Genomic DNA, 22,650 nt, shown 5'->3' on the forward strand with positions numbered 1-22,650 from the left:
GTTTTGGTTTGGGATTGCAATGCCTTGTAAATCCCCAATGACTGCAGAGGAAGCAGTAGTCCTAGTTGTCTTCTCTATAGGAGGAGAACCACATTGCCTTGGAGAGTGTTCTGTCAATGTGCCCATGAAAAGTGAGTTTTGGGGCTTCTTGGGTGCATGTTCTTCCATGAAGCAGGTTAGGCATCTCTGCTGCACCTGTTGCTCCAACAGCTTTATTTGAGACCTGTTAATGGTTTGCAACAGATGACGATAAGCATTTTAAAATGTTTTGCTAATTTTGTTTGCTACTTTTGTGATATTGGCTGCTGTTTTCCTTCTGAGCATATTCTCCCTTTGTGGTTCCTTTTCTCCTCCCTGTAACTTTAGCACCCAGTAAGACTAACAGTGAGAAATGCTTTGTATTTTCTGGTCTGTTTTTAACAAGCTAATGTCTTTAACCTGTGTGCACAGTATTGATTCCCCCCCCCCTCTTTGTTTTCCCTTCCAGTTCAGTTAAGAATGAGACAGGTTTCATGTTTCTGCTTTCCTCTCAGCCAGCATCTGAAATGTAGTGTTGGCAACCACTCTGGGATGCCTCACCTGAAATAGAGAAATAAAATAAAAATAAAACCAGTATTTCCCTCCTTGTGTTGTGCTCCTTGGGTCCAGTCAGTATCAACCACAAAACATTATTAGTTGTAGAATATGCCACTGCCAGAGCTGTATGTACTCTCTGCTAAACAAATTAACAATCTCCATTCAGGAGAAATACTGCACTTGTGGGGGAAACCAAACTGTACAGGCTGTATAAATTATGTAAATCTGCATAATTTATTTTATTGTGCATAATTCTCATTTTCAGACCATTGACAGGCAAAGCACAATGCAGGGCAATATTAAAAAAGTAGAAAGCAAAAGGCAATACAACCATTCCTCAGTCCCTGGTGCAATGCTACTCATATTTACTTGGAAGTAAGTACCGCTGCGTTCAATTAGTTTATTTCCATGTAAGTGTGACTAGGATTGCAGTCTCGGTTTGGCATCTCTCTGGCTTCTGAGATTTTAGTTGGCATTGTCCATACATTTTCTCTAAGCATATCTACACATCTCTAAGGACTGGAAAGTTTAAGAATAAATAAATGTGAGCTGATACTCTTAAGAATCTGAATTCTGCATCCAGTCCCATATTTTGTGGCTTTTGCAGAATGTGACCCTACACAGAGAGCTGTCCTGAGCGGGATTAGAATATGTCCAGTTTCATTTTCTCTCATAACTATACTGGCCACTTTGGTGTAGTAGCCAATCTGAAGGGTGATTTTATAAAGCACAGTGTCCTTAACCTGTCCTGACACCATGTGAAGTCAGAAAAGTGTTACCTTCTTTGGCAAAGTATTGGGTGCAGGTCCAAGCAGAAATCAGCCTCCTCCCATGCCACACTCCTTTTTCTGGAGCGGCCTGATAACAAGAGGGGAATGTGTTATATGTTCCTAACATTTCTGAGGCCAATATGTTTCCCCCTCGTTATGTAGTGTGTTTCTTTTCGAAAGGTGAATTGACTTTTAGCTTTAGGGTGCTTGTTGGCTTTACACCTAGTGGCAGGAAAGGAGTCTGCTAGATTTACAACATGTAAATCATGGGTAGGCAAACTAAGGCCCGGGGGCTGGATCTGGCCCAATCGCCTTCTAAATCTGGCCTGCGGACTGTCCGGGAATCAGCGTGTTTTTATATGAGTAGCATGTGTCCTTTTATTTAAAAAGCATCTCTGGGTGATTTGTGGGGCCTGCCTGGTGTTTTTACGAATGTGTACTTTTATTTAAAATGCATCTCTGGGTTATTTGTGGGGCATAGGAATTTGTTCATTCCTCCCTCCCCCCCCATATAGTCTGGCCCCCCACAAGGTCTGAGGGACAGTGGACCGGCCCCTGCTGAAAAAGTTTGCCGACCCCTGCTGCAAATGCTTGCTGGGATTAAAACATGAAATTTATTACAGTCAGAGACCAGCTTGAGAAACACAAATGGAGCTACAATCCCAATAGCAAGACAAACATATTCAGTAGGAAGCTGTCTTCAGGTATGGCTGTGCATGCATGTAATTGGTATCCAGGTGGAACGGTTGCATAGTGAGCTGCATCCCAAGGGAAGTTGTTATCACAGCACATCTAAAGGCCACTTCCAACTTTGTCTTGAAGTCTTATGAGCCTTCCTGTACTGAAGATCACCCTAGGAGGAGTTTATATGCACGGTTTCGTTAAAAAAAGAAATAAATTCATTTTTCAAATATCAAACAATGCAATACAAAGGTAAAAGGAGTGCTTTGGTCAGTTCCAGTAAAAACTTTATATACATAGTCACTTAGGAAATTGTCTAGTACATCCTAGGCTGCTCCTGAATTGTTGGTGCTGTGAATGTTTCCCAGATGTGAACATGTTATCATTTTTTTCAGAATGGGAATTGCTTTGCAGTGACCTTATGGTGACTTGAGCTTATAATGTGAAACTGAACTTAATGTGAAAGGGCATGTACATGAAGGGGGGGGAAAGGGTGTTTTTTAAAAGTGTGTATGCCGGTGTTTATTGAGTTATTTGGGTGGAATAAAGTCGGAATGGTGATTAAAGTGTTTCTGCTGAAAACAGCATCTTCATATTGTCCCCCCCCTCCTCTTCCCTGTAAGGCATGTAGTTAAGGAAACATGGGACACTGATGTCATGCCATAAATTTCATTGCTTCCGCTTCACTTTTTATTGGCTGCCACTGGGGTAAACTAGATGGGAAAGCTAAGAAAGTGATGCTGCTGCTTGATGTATTTCCTTAACTATGCTTTATAGAGAGATGAGACAGACACAGAGAGAGATGAGACAGACACAGGCATTACACAGAAACTGACACAGAGTTCCGGTTTTCAACAGCAGTCCCTTAACCAACATGACTTCTTATTTCAGCCATATCTGAGGCAAACTGATGTCAATAACACCTTCAGATCTTCTCATAAGGAAAAAGTTGTGGTGCTTTGCATATCACGTGTGTTAAGTTCTTCTGTAATATGCTTCTTCCCTTTGCTTTCTCTCATGTATCTCCGACATGGTAGTTGGCTTACAGTAGTATCTAGCAGCCCTGATGCCCCTAAATGGGACAGTTTCCTAAGGTTAAAGAACATAAAGAAAACTCAAACCCTGAGAAGTAAGGTGCATGAAGTGAGAGAGAGAAGTGGGAAGCATCAAATCTCTATGGACAGCTCTACCAAGTCAGGAAGGACACTTTGGTGATGCTATCTCTGTAATTATAATGTGCTTGCATGCAGTACAGTCTGTAAGGTAATTTCCTCGTTCATAGGTGAGGCCTGCTTATGATAAGTACAGTTCTGTGACATGATCCAGCATGTTCCTTTCCCAGACACTTCATTTTACTCATGTAGACCTGGAATGCTCTAATACAGTACTGATGTGTTGAAATGAGGTACATCTCCTGGTCACTTGATAACCCTGGATTTTAAACATCCATCTAATCTAGGAAATCTTGCCTCTTGATACGCTGTCTTTTAAGACGGTTTGCATGGGAGTCCTAAACCACACTTACTTGAGTTGCAGCAGTTTTGAGATTGAGCTTCTCTCAACAGGATTTGTGTGGCAAGTATAGGCGAGGCCAAGCTAACCCAAGTTTTCAGTCCCGTCATAGGTGTGTCTTCAAAAGGGTGCCATGAATATGTACAAGCTGCTGGCATTGTAGCCATTTTGTCTATTCAGTGAAGGGATAGGGAGCTCCTATTTGTCATGGACCTTATGATAGGCATTACAGCAAAAGTTTATATACAGCACAGTGGCTATAAGATTGTGTTGTGATCCAGAAAAACTGCTTCAAATCTCACCTCTTACATAAATTTGCTAGGTGACTTTGGAGTTAAACCTAGACATGTCTTTTGCCATGCCTTTGAATTCTGTTCTGGGAATTACCTTTCTCATTTTTTTAAACAACCCGGCTGTGTAATCTTCTGATATGGATTGGATCTCTGGTGTGTTTGACGTTTTCCTGCTAAGGATCATCTCCACAGCTATTTTTAACAGCTAAAAAACACCACCACCACTATCACATTTGCTCTGTGCTGTGGTTCCATTCTTGGTTGGGGGCCCTGGGGGTGGGGGCTCATAGAGTTAAAAGAAAGAGGAGGGCCTCAAGCACAAGTTTCAAAGATGCAATTAACATAAGGCCCAGCTTAATTCTTCAGCAATCTATCTGCTATCTGTAGAAAATAATACTGACCTACTCAATAAGGCTGTAAAGGTTCCTGAATTAATTACATGTGAAGCTCTCTAGATGCTATGTGGTGTCAAATAACTGATAAATGTTAAGGGTTTTGCTCCCAAACCAAGTACAGTTAAATCTTGGTTGTCGAACGTAATCTGTTCCAGAAGCCCATTAGGCTTCCGAAATGTTCAACAACCGAGGCGTGGCTTCCGATTGGTTGGTTTTCTTTATTTTTTAATAAAAATGCTTATTTTCTGCTTATTAATGTTGGGGTTTCCCTAGCTTTTTCAAAAGATAACAGGATGTGGCTTTCTATGCCGCGCATACATTTTTAGAAAGGCCGTCAAGAAGACTGACTTACTGTCATAACCGACCTCCAAATACACACAGCTGTGGTCTGGACTGTGTATGTGTACATCTATTATCCGGTTAAAACACCACTACACCTGGCCCTTCTCAGTATTCTAGCTCTTTGGGGGTGAAATTATAAATAAATATGGGGGGGGGGAATTGGTGAATGGGGTGGGGGAATAGAGAAATCCAACCATGAAAACTTCACTTTGGGAAAGCAAAGGAGTGCAGACTGAGATAGAGTATCCTACCCTCTCAATGTTAATTTTTAAAAGAAATGATCACAGGTCCATGGAGGAAGATAGAGAAAGGAAACAAGCCCCTTATATCTTTGATAGCATAATTTAGCCTTGAAGCAGGAGTCATATGTAGCAACATAAAATAAACAAGGGGAATCCTATTAATGGTGATGGTAGTAACCCTACAACTCTGACGATCCTAGAGCAGTGATAGGAAAGCTGTGGACCTTTGGATATTGTTGAGCTGCAACAGCCATCATCCCTGATCAATGACCACGGTGGCTAGGATTAATAGAAGTTGTGATTTTGCAACATCTGCAGGACCATTGTTAGCCACCCCTGTCACAGAATGTGAAGGGCCAAACTAGATGTTAAATGAAACATTTACTGTTGCATAGAGTTACTAATGGGTTTGTCCTCAATATAGGCTGTGGGGAGTTTTTTGTTTTTTTTAAAAAAACCCAAAACCTTTCATCAAGTGTTGCAGTCCCAACAATGCCCCCCCCCCGAATCTGCTGGTAGCCCTAACTTTTGTGTGTATACCATGGCAGGAGAAGAAAGGACTAACTTTCCCCACAATCACAATGAACTCCCCCCTCTCCCATACTTGCTATTTGCCATACACTTGGTAGCATACATTCATTTTTACTTCATTACCTAGTTCTCCAGGGCTGGAGAGGGAGGGTTGTTATGGTGTTGAGCCCCCAGGTCAGGCATGGTAAGAAAGAACAAAATGATAACCCATTTTAGGGGCAGAGGAATGATTCAGTGTTCCTAGACTAGGTCATAAATTTCCTTTACACCCCGCCCTTCAGCACGAATTCTCCAATCTGCCGTACAACTCCTACTGATGTAAGGAGTGGCTTTCTTCGAGAAGCAACTAGTTTGTGAGTAGTGCTCATTTATCCTCTGACTGCCACGCTGATCGGCAGTCCATGAATCGTGCGCTCCCTTTCTGAAACTCTACTGTGAAGCTCTGGTCATGCAGGGCTGGGAACCCCAAATGCTTCAAGGTAAGCTGCCCCACTTCCTTTCCCCTGCTTTTGGTTTCTGGTTCTTTTGAAGCTTCGCTTGTCAGTATCAAGCTTGCTTCCACTGCCATATATGATGAACAGCTTAACTACAACAAATGAAAGTGTATTGAAGGGATAGGGGAAACTTTTGAGTTTGATAAAACTGTGAATCCATAACCGTGTTCTGAAATAATACGCTGGGAGGAAAGATGTGTCAGTGGGGGCTTTTCTTTGCTTAGTAGTACAGTGGTATCTCGGGTTACATACGCTTCAAGTTACATATGCTTCAGGTTACAGACTCCGCTAACCCAGAAATAGTACCTCGGGTTAAGAACTTTGCTTCAGGATGAGAACAGAAATCGTGCTCCGGCGGCGTGGCAGCAGCGGGAGGCCCCATTAGCTAAAGTGGTGCTTCAGGTTAAGAACAGTTTCAGGTTAAGAACGGACCTCCGGAACGAATTAAGTACTTAACCTGAGGTACCACTGTATGTTGGTGTTCCTTTGTTCAAGGTCATTTGCTGTAACCTGACAGCATTTTTCATAAAAAAATTCCTTCCAGTAGCACCTTAGAGACCAACTAAGTTTGTTATTGGTATGAGCTTTCATGTGCATGCCCACTTCTTCAGATACTTCTTCAGCATTTTTCATGTTGACCTCCCTCCTTCTTCACAAGGTGCTCAGAGTAATTTTAAAAAATAATTATCTCTAGTCAGACCACCAGACTTGGGCATTGATTTGCCCAGTGCTACCTTGTGAGCTTCATAGCTGTGTGAGGACTCAAACTTGACTTTCAAACATCCAGACACAACCAGTGCCCTACCCTGGTTCACACTCCCGTTGCTGGCAGGCTTCCCCTGAGCTTAACACTCCAGGTCATTGTTGCTTTGTGATTGCTTCATCATGTAGGAGTGAAGGTTCCTGTTTACTCTTCAGACTAAACATGAGCTAGCCTGTCTAGGTGACAGTGGTTGACTGTATTTCAGCAAGTGACTTCATTCCTTTTTGTTTATCCATGTGTCTTCACTAAAGAATCTGGATTGTGGTTGCTTGCCTGCCAGGGCAATTTATTGTGTTGGGAATCTTCAGAGAAGTAAGAGGTGGTGGCAGAATTTGTGCAGATGTTGGTGCGCTTGTGTGGGGAGCAGGAAGAGTTGTTCATTTTGTGAACAAAGAAGGGAGCACTAGAGCAGCCCTCTAACCGGGGAACCTGTAGCACAGAATGGTTGTGTGTTGCCACAATTGTGTGCAAACAATATCTAATCAAAGCAGATTCTTATTTCTGCTAGATATGAAGCTCATTGCAATAATCTAGATATTTTATTATGCCTGTATGACAAAAGGGTGTGTAGAAATATGTTTCTGATGGGAAGCACTACAGTAAAGCAATGCCCTTGTAGTTTTGCCTAAGCATTTTCTGGAAGCTCAAGAGCAGCGCTCAAAATTTGCCAGACACATTTTGCACCTGGCTATAGGCCGCTTGCAACCAAGTGAAGATGCCCGGATGCCAGAATGGCACCTGACGTCTGCACCATCTGGAGGTGCATGCCTGGGGATCACACACTAGCACCACATCCTGTAGAATTCTATCCATTTTATTTTACCTGCACAATCAGAACGGATTTCAGGAACCAAAAAGTTGTACTGAAAAATACGCCTTTTGAGTCGTCTGGCTCCAAAATGGCAACTAGGCATTCCATTTTGGTGATTCTTGTTGTTGTTGTTTAGTCGTTTAGTCGTGTCCGACTCTTCGTGGCCCCATGGACCGGAGCACGCCAGGCACTCCTGTCTTCCACTGCCTCCCGCAGTTTGGTCAAACTCATGCTGGTAGCTTCAAGAACACTGTCCAACCATCTTGTCCTCTGTCGTCCCCTTCTCCTTGGGCCCTCCATCTTTTCCCAACATCAGGGGCTTTTCCAGGGAGTCTTCTCTTATCATGAGGTGGCCAAAGTATTGGAGCCTCAGCTTCAGGATCTGTCCTTCCAATGAGCACTCAGGGCTGATTTCACCCTGGTTAAATGAGCCAGGGTTTGGCGCCTAGCTTATATAGCTGAACACTGCTCAATAGGGAGTGTGTGTTGAGGATAAGAGTCTGAGTTGTAAGCCAGGAATTACCCTTGGAATCTCACCTCCACAGCAAAGTCATGATTTCTCTTCGCTTCAACCTATCACCACCTGTCACTATTGTTAAATAGTAGGGCTGGGCAATATCGGGTTTTCAACATCCTGATATATCACCAGCTAAACATAGCAATATATCACAATGTCTGAAATAAGGATGGAACCATGTAGAAACGAACAGGGTAATGTCCTGGCATCTGCCACCTAGACAGAGAGAGGTGGGGAGGAAGAAGCAGCCTAACCTCATGTTGCTTTCTGGATGGGGTAGAGATGGAAAGCAGAAGAGTGAGATGCTAGAGAAGGAACTCCCAACCCCACACCCAAAGCCTCATAAAGAGAAGCCTTATACCCTCAATATTATGGGGGGTGGGGATGGGGAGGGGAGATACATGACTTCTCCATGGAGAAGAGGGGTAATGAAAGTATTCCCAGTGTCAGAGCCTATAAGTGACTGTGCTGGCTTATCAGAAAGGATTTGGGCATGGATTCTGTAAAACTGCGAGTAAACTGCTTTGAACACTTCTGAAAAGGTGGTGGAGCATCCTTTTGCAAGCCCCTCTGCTGTTTTATTGTGGTAGAATAATTCTTATCATTTATATAGCATTTTAGAATTGTCAAAGCACTCTGTAGGTGCTATCTCAATCTCTGCATCAGTCCTGTGAGATAAGATACTTTTCCAAAGCTGTAACAGAAACCCTTAATTCTGTTACATAAAGCTGGAGATATACAGGGGCATGTTGTTGTTTTTAAAGCAGTACAGCTGGGAAAGAACTTACTTACTTACAACTACTGCCTCATAATATATTACAAATTAAGGATGCTAAAGCTTAAACCTAAAGGCCACTGCCATCTCAGGATGGCACAATGCAAAACTTGATGGGTGGGCTTTTCTCAGATTGCTTCAGAACACGCACCTCTTTGTATTTCAACTATCCTGGGACTTAAAATCTGCAGGAGAGGACCTTTTGGTGCTCCCACCAGTAAGTGCATCAGGCAGTGATTCAAGGTAGGTCTTCTTCTGTGGTGGCTATAGCTCTGGAATGCCCTCCCATCAGAAATGCAACTGGCATCTACTTTAATTGCATGTTGATGCCAGCTGAGGATATATCACTTCACCAAGGCATTTGTAGGTGGTCAATCAGTGGTGCCCATTTGTAATGGGTAATGAATTTTAGTACTGGTCTTAATTTGTTTGTTAACTCTGAGGTTATTTCTAATGAAGGGTAGTATAGAAATGTATCAGGTGCTGCACAATATTTTATTTTTTAACTGTAATATATAATAAGCATTTTACTGTATCTTTTTTTGTGCCCACGAGTAACTCAAAGGGAAGAAGAGCTCAGCTGAAGACTTTCTGCTTGTGCTGCTTGCATTCTCCCTCTGGCTCTCCCTTTTAATGAGTTTCTGATCTCTCATGCCAGAGAAGATCCCCTATTCAAATAATGGTGGGATGGCCTCTTTAGTTGTTTATAGCTCTTCATCAGTGTTAGGAATTAACCAGGCACTATTTCCAATGGGCACTGGTCCAGTTGCAACTACACTGAGATCCCTGGGCACCACGCTGGCGAAGGACATCTCCATCTGGCTGGCACCATCCCACTTTCTTAAGCAGGTGAGCAGAAGAGCTTATTTCTTGCATTTCTATCTTACCTTTTGCTCCAAGGAGTACATGGTTTGCCCTGCTTCTCAGTTGATCCCTACAATGACCCTGTGAGGTAGGTTTGGAATCTGTCACTGGACCAAGTTCACCTAGTGAGCTTCAGGACTGAGTGGGGATTTGAACCCTGATCTCTCCGGTCCTACTCTGGCACTTTAACCAGTACACCGCACTGGTTCCTAGCGTACTTCTGCTATGTGGCAGCTGTATAAATTAAGTCAGTCAATAAATATGGAGAAAGCTAAATGTCACTTAGAGAAGAATTTGAAATATTTTCCTTGAAACTTGAATTTGTTTTATTCTGGGTGGTTTGATGGATGTTTTAATGTGTTCTCCACTGCTTTGATATTTTCTCTTTAAAATATAAAGTGGTGTGGAAGTGAAATGAAAAATAATAACAAGAATAATAAATTTCATTATAAAAGAAAATGGTGCCTAGACTTTCTGTTGTGGCAACCGTAACCTAGGTTTAAGGTGTCATTTGGTAATTACCGGTACCTTATATATCTTAGTTTCTATCACTGCTTTTGATCCGAGGGAGAGGGGCAAGCAGTTGTCTTAGCCAAAGGCTATTCAGGACCCTCTTCTGACCCCTACCTGGAAACAATCCAAGGCTGGGGTGAGAATATGTTCCAGCAGGCCCACAGAGCGATGATGTACCGACTGGTACATGATTCTGGGACTCTCAACTGGCAAACAAATTCTTATGATGTAAGCCCACCTTTTTTAACCGTAGGTGTTGAGGAGGAGGAGGTTGTTATTGAAGAACTTTTACCATCTGACGGCAAACATAAGTTTCCATAGTGAACATGCACCCACAACCACTTTACATAATATTCATTTATTCTTGCAACATACTTACGGGGGGCTGTTGGAACGATCCGATCTCTTTGCAAAGGAGGGAGTCTGAGTCAGAGACTGTGCAACTTTCCAAAGGTTGCCTTGTGAGTCAGTGGCAGAGTCAGGAACAGAAGCTGTGAGTCCTGACTTCTTATGACTCTGTTTCCTAATCATTGGTGCTCCAAGATGCAATGGTAATAAGCACTGACTCATGCAGAGTCATCCGGGCTTGTTTTGTTCTGTTTTTCCCCCTTGCAGCAAATATCAGCTCAAGGAGTTTAAACTATATACAACACTTCTGCTGATGACAAATACCAGCAGGAAAACCTCAAGGCCTGAAACTACCTCACTAATAGGATGGTCTGATAGGAGGAGTCTTCACCACTCTTTAAGCATAAATGCCCAAGCCAGCATTTTCCTACTTTCGAGTCTGCCTAGTTGCCCTACTGTTTGCTGTCCCAGTGAACAATGAGTAGTAATTGTGCCCTGAGACTAGTGTGTATCACAGAGATGAAATGAGGTTAGAGTTTTTTTATAACCTGAACTTCTGGATTTAAATTTAAAGCTGCATTTGGCCATGGGCTCTCTCTTTCTCTCTCTTTCCGATAGGGGCAATGTTTTATATCTCTACGTCTCTGTGGGGAAAAGTTGTATATACCTAGCACTAGAATGGCCAGATGAACCTTTAATACAGTGGTGCCTCGCAAGACGAAAAGAATCCGTTCTGTGATTCTCTTCGTCTAGCGGTTTTTTTCGTCTTGCGAAGCAAGCCCATTGAAGGATTAGCAGATTAGCGCTATTAGCGGCTTTTAACGGCTTTTAGAGGCTTTTAGCGGCTTATCTGCTGATCGGATCAGCTGATAAGCAGCTTAGCGGCTTAGAAAAAGGGGGGGAAAGGAAAAAAAAACCAGCAGGAACTCGCAAGACATTGTCGTCTTGCGAAGCAAGCCCATAGGAGATTCATTTTGCGAAGCACCTCCAAAACGGAAAACTCTTTCGTCTAGCGAGTTTTCCGTCTTGCGAGGCATTCGTCTTGCGGGGCACCACTGTAGCTGTACAGAAGACTGAATTTCAGCAGGTGTAGCTTGCATGGCAACTCTTAAAGGTGCAGGAGCCTTGTGCTTTCCCCATCAGGTCCGCTGAAATTGCAGTGGCAGCCGGTTCAGTTTAATACCCGAAATACCAATAAGAATGCTGTTTCGCTTTCTTTCTCAAGAACTGTTTGCCATAGGACATGTTTTTCATTTTCTATTTATTCCTCGGGAGAGACTGCTTAGATTCGGAAGTTATATTTAATTTGGAAATCTTCTATTTTTGCTGGCTGTGACTGCTTGTTGGAGTCTGTTTCTCTCTGCAAAAAAGGAATACATGAGATTTGCTACCACTGACCATTCCTGATGTTGTACGTGTCTTGCCATAGTGCTTGCAGATTGATGCCTTGAATATATGGCATATATAACAGGTTGACTAACTTTTGATTCACCTCTGCAGCTGAGGCCTACTGCATGACTTGTTCTGTTGTGCTGGCCTGCATAAACAGGAGCCTGAGGACTTCAGAACTTTTGTGGTGGTGAAATCCTGTCTTACTGAATCTTGGGGATTCCAGTGTAATGCTGATGTGACTCACAGTGCCTTCTGTCTCATTACTGACCTGTGCCTTTATTATAGGTCTGTAGGACTAGCTCTTCCTGTATCAGGATCACCACATTCGAAACATATTCTTACATTTCTGTCATGGGCGTCTCTGTGCCATTATCATCCTGTTTTTACGGCTGGGACACCTGACATCTAGAGGCTGAATTTTTAAATGAAGCATTTATGAAAAGCTTGCCAAGAGAGAATGAGTGACTTTCGCAGTGCAGTCTTTGTAGGAAGCCTGTTGGAAGGGACCCCAAGGGTCATCGAGTCCAACCCCCTGCAATGCAAGAATCTCAGCTAAAGCATCCATGACAGATGGCCAGCCAACCTCTGCTTAAAAACCTCCAATGAAGGAGAGTCCACAGCCTCCCAAGGGAGATCGTTCCACTGTCAAACAGCTCTTACTGTCAGAAAGTTCTTCCTGATGTTTAGTTGGAATCTCCTTTCTTGTAATTTGAAGCCTTTGGTTTAGGTCCTATCCTCCATAGAAGGAGAAAACAAGGTTGTTCCCTCTTGCATGTGACAGCCCTTGAGATATCTGAAGATACTATCTCCTCTCAGTCTCCTCTTTTCTAGGCTAAACATACCCACCTCCTTGATTTAGGTTTTCCAGTATTGCAACCATGAGCTTTAACTTCTGTGACATTCTGATAGCAAAGAATGAATGTCCTGCCTTCTTTGTGTGGCATTTGGCTGTGTTTACATGCTAACATGTACAAGACTTCTCCAAGGCAGGTAGCCTATAACTATTGAGCATGTGGATTGTTTTGGGCATCTATGTTACTATTAAAGTGAAGATTTAAGTCTTGAGAGATCAGAGTTGGTTATAGTGTTAACTGGCAAGTTAAAGGAAGAAGGTAAGATAATCAGTATTTAAGGACTTTAGCCACTCAACTGTGTGAAATTGCCAGTAGCGTTTTGAGAGTGTTGACAAATTGGTATTCAGCAGAATTCTTTGTTTTAAAAAATAATAATCTGATCTGTGAAATCTTGATTACTTGTGAAAACTTGGCAATTTTTGAACAATTCCTAAATCATTTATTAGATTTGTAATCTGCCCTTCCACCATTTTTGTTTTCTGCTTGAGGAAAAATGCATCCTTCTGTCGTAAGGTTGAACCATTTTGATTGAGAATGTGAAATAATTTAGTTCTCAATTTCCTAGAGCAATTGGGCAACTTATATATGATGTTCAGGGAGTGAGAAGTCCGAGGTGTTTTTATAAGAACGTCAGCTCAGTTAGTGTAGATGAGAACCTCAGCTCAGCAGGCTCAGTTCATATAAGTTCAAACTTGATTACTCCCTTGCCTGTCACTGAAAAGAGGTTGCATTGGCTAGGCTGTGCATTGTTCATGGACGTACAGTTTGGTATTTTCTTTACATGCAAAAGAACTGACTGTGTGTGGGCAGTGCAACATTGTCCTGAGGGCCAGTCATGTTTTATGGTCCAGTCTGTTCTTCTCTTGTGAGTCATATGTCTTTTTTACGCAGCTACCAAGTGCACTATGCACTCAAAATTTGCTTAGGCTTTGTACTTTTTAAATAGTTAAACTGTGGTTTTGATAGTCTGCAGGCCGGCCCATGGCCAGAGATTTTCTGCTGAGTGTGTGTACGTGTGCTTTGCATACTTTTGGAGAAGGAAAGGCATCAAAAGGCAGTGCAAAATATATAATTTGAATGTTGAAATCAATGTAAATTAATGTTAGTAAAGTAAGACAAAAAAGTGTTCTTAATTCCAGTACCCTTCTTTATATCGTTGTAAGTATAAAAGCTACAACATGGTTTCCCAGGCATGTGAGTTTCCAAATTCCCTCTCCTGAGATTACATTGTTCATATATTTCGTGTGTGCAACAGGGATAAATGATGCATAGGGCTTCCTTCGTCTGAGAGGCATAGAGGGGTACATCCAACATGGTGGATTTACTTTTTTCAAGGTAAGCTTTATTGACTAGTGTGTTCTGGTGCACAGTATGGAGACTGATATGCTACAGAACAGACCTCTTTTTAATAATATCTAAAAGTTCAGGAAATGGGCAAGCAGCATTCCTGAGGGGAACTCTGTATGACTATGACCCTGAAGAGCTAGTTTCATTGACCACATGTCTTGAACCCTGTGACCTCTGCACAATTCCCAAATCAACCAACTTTTGTTGATCTGTAGTTAGAAGGAAGTCTAAAACGTCTGAACAGAGGTTGTGCAGGCAGCAGTGTCCTGTTTATTGCCTGACACATATTTAGGTTGCTGGTGTCCAGACCGCTTTGAATATGGTGCACAGCCTTGAGAGGAATGATGATGAATGCATTGTTCAAGGTTCAAATCTCCATGTTTTGTGGAACCCTGTTTAGCTGTCCACTTTAATGGCATTGTGGGACGCGGGTGGCGCTGTGGGTTAAACAGCAGAGCCTAGGACTTGCCAGTCAGAAGGTTGGCAGTTTGAATCTCCATGACGGGGTGAGAGCCCATTGCTTGGTCCCAGCTCCTGCCAACCTAGCAGTTCGAAAGCGCGTCAAAGTGCAAGTAGATAAATAGGTACCGCTCCGGTGGGAAGGTAAACGGCGTTTCCGTGCACTGCTCTGGTTCGCCAGAAGCGGCTTAGTCATGCTGGCCACATGACCCGGAAGCTGTACGCCGGCTCCCTCGGCCAATAAAGCAAGATGAGTGCCGCAACCCCAGAGTCGGCCACGACTGGACCTAATGGTCAGGGGTCCCTTTACCTTTACTTAATGGCATTGTAAAACATGCTGTTTACATCAGAGGCTTTCAACCTTTTTGAGTCCATGGCTCCCTTGACCAACTACATTCTTTCTGCAGCACCCCTTTGGAGCCAAGAAGCCCAGTTATGTCACCCCTTGCCTGCAGAGCTGGCAGCCTCTCACCTTTTCTCAAACAACTTCCCTTGTGGAGTGTTCCCTCAGCCTCCTCCCCTCTCCTTGAGAGTCCTCCAGGCAGCCACAACTGCTGCCCCATGTCTCTGAGCTGCCCCCCTGTCCCAAATAAAATTGCCTCCTCACACTGCCCCACAGGGACCTGGGAAGCACCCCCTGGCCAGTCCCAGAGGCACCATTCGCCTGGGGAGCTTGTAGCCAGGGCTGCTGCAACAAACAGCTGTGCATGCCTTTGGGAAGCAGAGACACAAGAGGGCATCTGAGGAAGGAGGGAAGAAGAGAAGGACAGATGTCAGTGTTGCCCGTGGCACCCCTGGCTATCATTCAAAGCACCCCAGGGTGCCATGGCACACTGGTTGAAAACCACTGGTTTACATAAAAGCTAGGGTTGTAGTGAGGCATAAAACCTGTCAAGGAATGGGGGTGTGGGATATTTTCACTTCCCTCCCCACCAGTTCTTCCAACTTTTGGGACCATAATAACAGATACGGTAAGTAGGTTATGAACTTTTACAAGCGTACCCTAAAACACTCTTGTAATGATGGAAATACAAGGGAATTTCCTGCCTCAGTGACCAGCATGAGGCTCTTTCTGTAGACTTGTACAGCAATCAAGCAACCTGCTTTCCCCAGTCAATGTCCCCAGGGTATAAAAAACAACGCAAGGAATTGTATTGCATCTTGACATAAGCAGGCTCTCTGTAATCTTGCTGTCGAAACAGCTGGATGGCTAGCTGCCTTGAAAAACATATGTTTTAATGCAGGAATAATGCTTTATGCTTTAGGCAGCCATAGCTGTTGAAATTGGGTGACTTTATGAATAAAAGCACTTCTGTAGTGTCTGACCGGGGTGGGGGTGGTTAGGGACTGACATTCAATGCTGGGTTGGATACGGGGCGACAAAAAGCATTTTTAATTGCCAGTTCACATCTCTGTGTGACTGGGCTCTATTGCTTTGTTCAAGCTAAAACAGTTTTCTGTAGATCTTGCTGAAACCTGTATTTATCAGGATTGCTGAGAATTAGAATGCAAGCACCAGCTTGGTGCACAGACACATTCTTGCCACAAATATATCTTGAATGAATTCCCCACTCATTCTTAAATTTCAGCCCTCTGACTTGCCACCTTCGCGCCGTGACTTGTCTTGCACACTTGCTACTCTTGGTGATTGGGAGAGCCCCATTCTCAGCTGTGCTTGGCTTTGTTTATTATGGTATAGCACTGGTCTTCAACTGATGGGGTGGGACCGGCTACTGGGTCATGACTAGATCTAAAGTGAGTTGCGACGACATGCAAGTATATGGAAAAAATTAAAAAATATATCCCCAGATACATGTTTGGGTTACAGATAGGTTTGTGTCTGAAAAAGTTGAAGACAGCAGTGATATATGATTACGATTACGATATCTTTATTGTCATTGTCCCTTGCGGAACAATGAAATTGAAAAACTACATAAAACTACCACAAAACTACATAAAACTACATAAAAACTACATAAAACTACATAAAACTACATAAAAACCACATAAAACATTCAAAAACCCCTAAAAATTCTAAAACCCCATTTTAAAATACACTATACTACAGACACCCCTTATGCTGCGTTTAGAACCAGAATTGCATTAGCGTAGAAACTGTTTCTCAGGCGGCTAGTCCTGGCCTTTATAACCCTATACCTTCTTCCAGAAGGCAGAAGCTGAAAGAGATCATTTCCGGGGTGCGTACTATCCTGCGCTATCTCTGCCGCTTTCTTATGGCACCTGGCAGCATAGATTTGATCTAAGGTGGGAAGAGTGCACCCAATAATATGTGCAGTGTCTTAAGAGACACATCCTTTTAAAGGAGCTGCTGAAATTTTTTAGCACAAGCAAATGCATACTTTTGTGTGTGTGCTCACTTCTACTCAACTGGTTTCTTGAATTGTCATTTTAAACCCAGTTTTGTTCAGGGCTGAGTGAAGGCAGTCTAGCATCTCAGGAGGAAAATTAAAATTGTGCTCCCATCCTTGGTAAACATTAAGCCTGGCAAGTTGCTACCCTTATCACTGCATTGTTTTGCACAATATGTATGAGTGATTCACCAGTTCTGTCCTCCAGTGGCCTTTGAAAAGCTGCCTTTCGGGTGTTAGGATATCCTCTAAGGTGGCTCTTGAGGGACTTCAGAGGGGAAATCAGCCATCCAAACCTCTGTGTGAGTGGAAGTGTGTTCTGCTTGCACAGCAATATTTTTCAATCCAAGTTATTGATTTGATGTGAACAATAGGAAGCATGCAAGAAATCTATAATTTCCCTTGCAGTTTGTGATATTTTTAGACTCCATGACAGTAACAATATCCTCAGGCTGTAAAAAGAAAAGGGGAAAAAAGCTGCATTGAGTGGTTCTCATACTTTTAATGTTGTTTATATAAGAGACATTCCAAATTGGACTTTAGAGGAATATTAAACAGGGCTTGCACATGGCATAGATACAGACTAAGTTTTCACCAATGACAGTATTCCCTGAGTAGAGTTCTGGTCAGCCAATGCTCCTGCCAGTGGGAGATGGGAGGCAAATTCTGCAGATAACCGCAGAATTTTAAGGGATTGGGCGAACCTCTGGGATAAGGGGATGGCTGCAGGGAGGAAGAGTCAGTGAAAGTTACCTTCATTCACTGCCTCCATTGGGATCCGCCACTGGATCAAAAGACTTGACACAAGGAGCCCTTCCATTTGTGGAAGGGTAAGTTAGGATCAGCCCTGAGTGCTCACTGGAAGGACAGATCCTGAAGCTGAGGCTCCAATACTTTGGCCACCTCATGAGAAGAGAAGACTCCCTGGGAAAGACCCTGATGTTGGGAAAGATGGAGGGCACAAGGAGAAGGGGACGACAGAGGACGAGATGGTTGGACAGTGTTCTCAAAGCTACCAGCATGAGTTTGACCAAACTACGGGAGGCAGTGAAGACAGGAGTGCCTGGTGTGCTCTGGTCCATGGGGGTCATGAAGAGTCGGACATGACTAAACGACTAAACAACAACAAGAAGTTAGGATTCAACCCAACTGTGTATTGTTAAACCTTGGCTGAGGGAAGTAGAGAAGAAATTTGTTTGCAGGAGGGACTTCATGTTGTAGCCCCATTGCAAAGTCATGTTTTGGCAGTTATTGTCCACTTGCCCTTGGTAAGGATATGTTCCAGGTAGTTCCAGGCTAGTTCCATCAGTCATGTTAAAATGTATCGAAGATTGGTACACAGTGACAGTTTACTTAACACTGATGCCTTCTCTGTGCTTCTTAGAAGCTAAAAATGAACTTCTTTGTGAGAAGCACATGCAAGACTCAGGGTCTCCAAGTCACCACCTTACCAAAAAGCACTGTTTCTAAAGCGCGTAAGAGTTTAAAAATCATTTCAAGCAAACTCAACCCTCGCCAGTCATATTGCATCATTTGACATTGCCTGTCAATCATTTCAATCCGCCTAGGATTCCTAGGATTAGATTTAGATGTTTAGATATTTTAACACATATTTCATGCACAACTCCTCCCAAGTCTTAACTTTTCCTTAGTGCACACTTCCTGTCAATTTTTTCTTCTTGAAGCCTCGTGTTTCTGTCCTACTCTCTTTGAATACAATGAATATGTTGGGTGGGGGGAATCCACCAAACACTTGCACAGAGAGAAAAGTTCATATTCCGGTTGCATCTGCTTTCCACCTCTGTGAACCATTGCAACAGCCGTGTTTGCGCAGCCTCTTTTAGAAAAGTGAAAGTTCCTGCCATCAAGAGCTTGTGGTTGAAATTCCTGTTTACAGTATGCTTTGTTGCTGCTGTGAGTTGATCATGTAGGCAGGGTTGGGAAAAAGTTTCATGACTTACTGTAGATGGTTTATATCAGTTGCATAGATCACAGAGATAGGCATAACGAGAGGACCCCCACCTCTCATTATAGTTGGGATCGGCCCAGAAATCTGATCTAGAGGTGTTTGATTATGTTCTGGGGTCTGTTTGAATAAAATAATTGAATTATATTCTTGGGGCAGAATCTAAGATTACTGATTCTGCCAGATAAAAGTGACAACACTTTGCCTGGATTGTTTCATGGTGAAAGGTGCCGGGAATTTAAGCTTCAGCCAAAAACAAATAACCTAAAATTACACAAAATTGCTTTGATAGATCAGACCAAAGGTCTGTCTTTGCTTGGTGTCCTGCATTCAGATTTATTTAAAGAAGTGTTCTTTACTGATTTTAAAAAAATCTTTAGTGCTTTCTGTTTAAATCTTTAGCACATTCCTTCTAGTGTTGTAACACCAGCCACAACAACAACAACAACAACAACAATTTTATTATTTATACTCCGCCCATCTGGCTGGGTTTCCCCAGCCACTGTGGGCATCTCCCAACAGAATATTTAAAAGACGATGAAACATCAAACATTAAAAACTTCCCTAAACAGGGCTGCCTTGGGGCCACTGTTTATTTACTGGATCTAATGACTTGTAGTTTGCTAGTTTTCAAATTAGGGTAGATTAATCCTAAAGTAGCAAAAGTGGGAATAGGTTTTTGCATGTTTGGGATACTGGTCTCCTCATCTGAAAACTCACTGCATGTAGTATAAAAACTGCTTTGAAGTTATCATAGTGCACTTGGAAAAGCAAGAAAATTTTAAGAGGGGTGGGAATCATTCAGGACATTCTTCTTACCAGTGTGAGTCTATTCAATTTCATTGCAACAGTTTTAGTTAAATTTTGTGTAGTGATGCTTTTTGCCCTATGTATCCTTTCTTTTGCCCTTGCCCCTTTAAAAGTGGAATGGTACATGGATTACAATTTGAATATAGCATTTTCGTAGAATTGTAGAATAGAGGAAGGGTCATCGGAGGGGGTCATCAAGGGGTGTGTGGTTTCCTTGTGATCGGAACTGATCGTCTTTTCCAGAACTGTTCCAAATAGTGTGATTTGCAAAATTCGGAGCGTAGCTTGTAGTAATTACTGCTTTTTAGATGCCTGCTCTGCCCATGAACATTAATTGTGTGATTACTCAATTTTCAGTTAGTTTAGCTTTTCAGACTACATTTAAGTATTTGCCCTAGGCACATGTGTGATAAAACAGGAACAATTTCTTTATCCAAGCTGAAGCAGGTTTTGACAGGCTTTCTCAAAATGGCTTTCCTTAAAACATATGTGCACTTTTGTCCTCTGTTACCTTAAATCTGGTTCTTGTGTACACATTTTCAAGAATGATGATTGAAACAATAAGTTGTCATCGCAGTGGAAACAGGAAACGTGACTCCATCTAGCATATCAGCATAATCTTTTGAACGACTCAGAAAATAGAATATTATTGGCTTACTTCAACAGAAGGTAAAATACAAGGACAGATACTAATTTAAGAATCTTTTTTATGTTCAGTCTCAGTGATTGAGCTAAGAACATAAACTCTGAGTGTTTTGCACTCCACTCCTGTACATTCACAGTATGTAATGCGTTTGTAGTGCTGGCTCAGTATTTTTAGGCCATTATGAGCCACCATAGAAAGCGTAGGGAATGAGTGGTTTCAACATTGATTACCCTGTAGTGTCTGTGGATTGATCTTTTGCTGTTGCTATTGTGGAATGTGAGAGTCATTTCCCAGGCCACAGAATACATTAATGGGGAATGGTGCCACAAAGCATTCTAAGGCAGGAGGCACATATTTTGGTGATGCCTCAATATATTTTTGCTTACTTCTGATTCTCTTATTTGATGCCACAATGAGATTGGGGCATGCTATTTATCATTGTTTGCCTGGTCGCAGACGTTCTCTGTCATGTTATAAACCAAGGGTCAACTTTTTCCGCAGGGGGCCGGTCCACTGTCCCTCAGACCTTGTGGGGGGCTGGACTATATTTTTTGGGGGGAAATCCCCCCTACGACTCTTCCCTTCCTTCTCCACAGCACCGGATGAGCCCCGGTGGCTGCTTACCTGTGCCTTGCAAGCGGCAGGGGCTGGCGGCGGCGGCGGGACGATGAGCAGCACGAAGACTGGCTCCGGAGAGGGGCTGCTTAAAATGGCGCTCAGCCAACTGCAGCTCAACAAAGCCCAGCCCCCTTCCTCCTCTCGGCAGGGCAGGGAGAAGCCAGGAGGAGGGAGGGAGGAGGCACTGCTGTAGTGTGTGTGTGGGGTGGGGGATGGCGCAGCCTGAAAGATCAGAATCCCCACACCGATCCATGCGGCGATTCCCGGACCGTCCGCGGGCCGGATCCAGAAGGCAATTGGGCCGGATCCGGCCCCCAGGCCTTAGTTTGCCAACCCATGTTCTAAACCATAGTGTTGCTGAAGGTGGCCCACCAAGTAGGAAACTGATTTGACCATGATTAAGTTAGACATAAGTTGCATAGCGGAAACCATGCAGGTGTGGCTGATATCAGGAACATATTGGTAAAGTAGGAGAGGGAGTGGCTGCTTTAACATCATGGTTGTTGTTCCTGGAACTAATTCAGTAGAAAATGAGAGCAGCCTTTGGAAAACGGGATGAATGAGTCAGAAGCAAATTATTCCATTGTGTTTCTTGGCTATACACCTAGAAAACCTGAATTAAAACAGTGAGGATTTCTTTTTTGATAGACTTCTGATTTAATGTTGTATTAATATTTTGTTGGAAGCTGCCGAGAGTGGCTGGGGAAGCCCAGCCAAATGGGCGGGGTATAAATAAATTATTATTATTATTATTATTATTATTATTATTATTATTATTATTATCCAGCTAAATTATACCCAGAGTAAATCCATTGAAAAGAACAGGTCTGCTTGAGGTAAGACTAGTACTACCCCATTGTTTGTTAAGTCTTGCTTTTAAAATGCATCCCTGAAGTGTCTGTTTTGCAAAACAGAATACAGTAGTACCTCGCAAGACGAACGCCTCGCAAGACGGAAAACCCGCTAGACGAAAGGGTTTTCCGTTTTGGAGGCGCTTCGCAAGACGAATTTCCCTATGGGCTTGCTTCGCAAGACGACAGCCCATAGGGAAATATCCGGGACAGCGGGGAAGCGCAGCGGGTCTTCCCCACTGTCCTCGGACCTCCTCCGAAGCCGGGCGGTGGGGCGGGAACGCCTCCTCCTGCCGCCGCCGGGCTTCGGAACGATGCTCCGAAGCCGGGCGGCGGGGCGGGAACGTCTCCTCCTGCCACCGCCCGGCTTCGGAACGCTGCTCCGAAGCCGGGCGGCGGGGCGGGAACACCTTCTGAAGGCGGGCGGGGGGCAAAAGTCTTTGTCCCCCCTGCCTGCCTTCCCAGGGGCTTTTAAATTGCCCCGGACAGCGGAGAAGTCCTCCGCTGTCCCGGGGCGATTTTAAAATGCCGCCCGCCAGCATTTTAAGATCGCCCAGACAGCGGAGAAGTCCTCCGCTGTCCCGGGGTTTTTTAAAATGCTGGGGGTGGGAAGAAAAGCCCTTGTCCCCCCCCAAGCCTTCAGAAGAGGTCCGGGGACAGACTGTCCCCGGACCTGGTCTGAAGGCGGTTTCCCTAGGAACGCATTAATTGATTTTCAATGCATTCCTATGGGAAACCGTGCATCGCAAGACGAAAAACTCGCAAGACGAAGAGACTTGCGGAACGAATTAATTTCATCTTGCGAGGCACCACTGTATTGCCAAACTAATTCAGATTTTTTTTATAATGGAGCCAAATGGCTGTATGTTGAATCCTAGTTAGACATAAGATTTCTGTCTTAAAACACTGCT

The 22,650-nt window shown here is 43.4% G+C and overlaps 1 protein-coding gene across 5 annotated transcripts in view; it reads left to right on the plus strand.

The window, feature by feature from the left end:
• Positions 1-22,650, plus strand: part of DIP2B (disco interacting protein 2 homolog B) — a 187,092-nt gene that overhangs the window by 8,698 nt on the left and 155,744 nt on the right. The window contains exon 1 of one of the 5 annotated variants that reach the window (XM_083489833.1): positions 5,675-5,821. The exons of the other annotated variants lie outside the window; for them this stretch is intronic. Coding sequence (XP_083345959.1) covers positions 5,791-5,821 — 31 coding nt within the window. The 5' untranslated portion in view covers positions 5,675-5,790. Of the gene's footprint in view, positions 1-5,674; positions 5,822-22,650 lie in introns of those variants that run through there. 5 annotated transcript variants of the gene reach the window in all.

Source organism: Podarcis liolepis (genome assembly GCF_965112155.1).
Source record: "Podarcis liolepis genome assembly, chromosome: 2".
In the NCBI taxonomy this organism is placed as follows: Eukaryota; Metazoa; Chordata; class Lepidosauria; order Squamata; family Lacertidae; genus Podarcis; species Podarcis liolepis.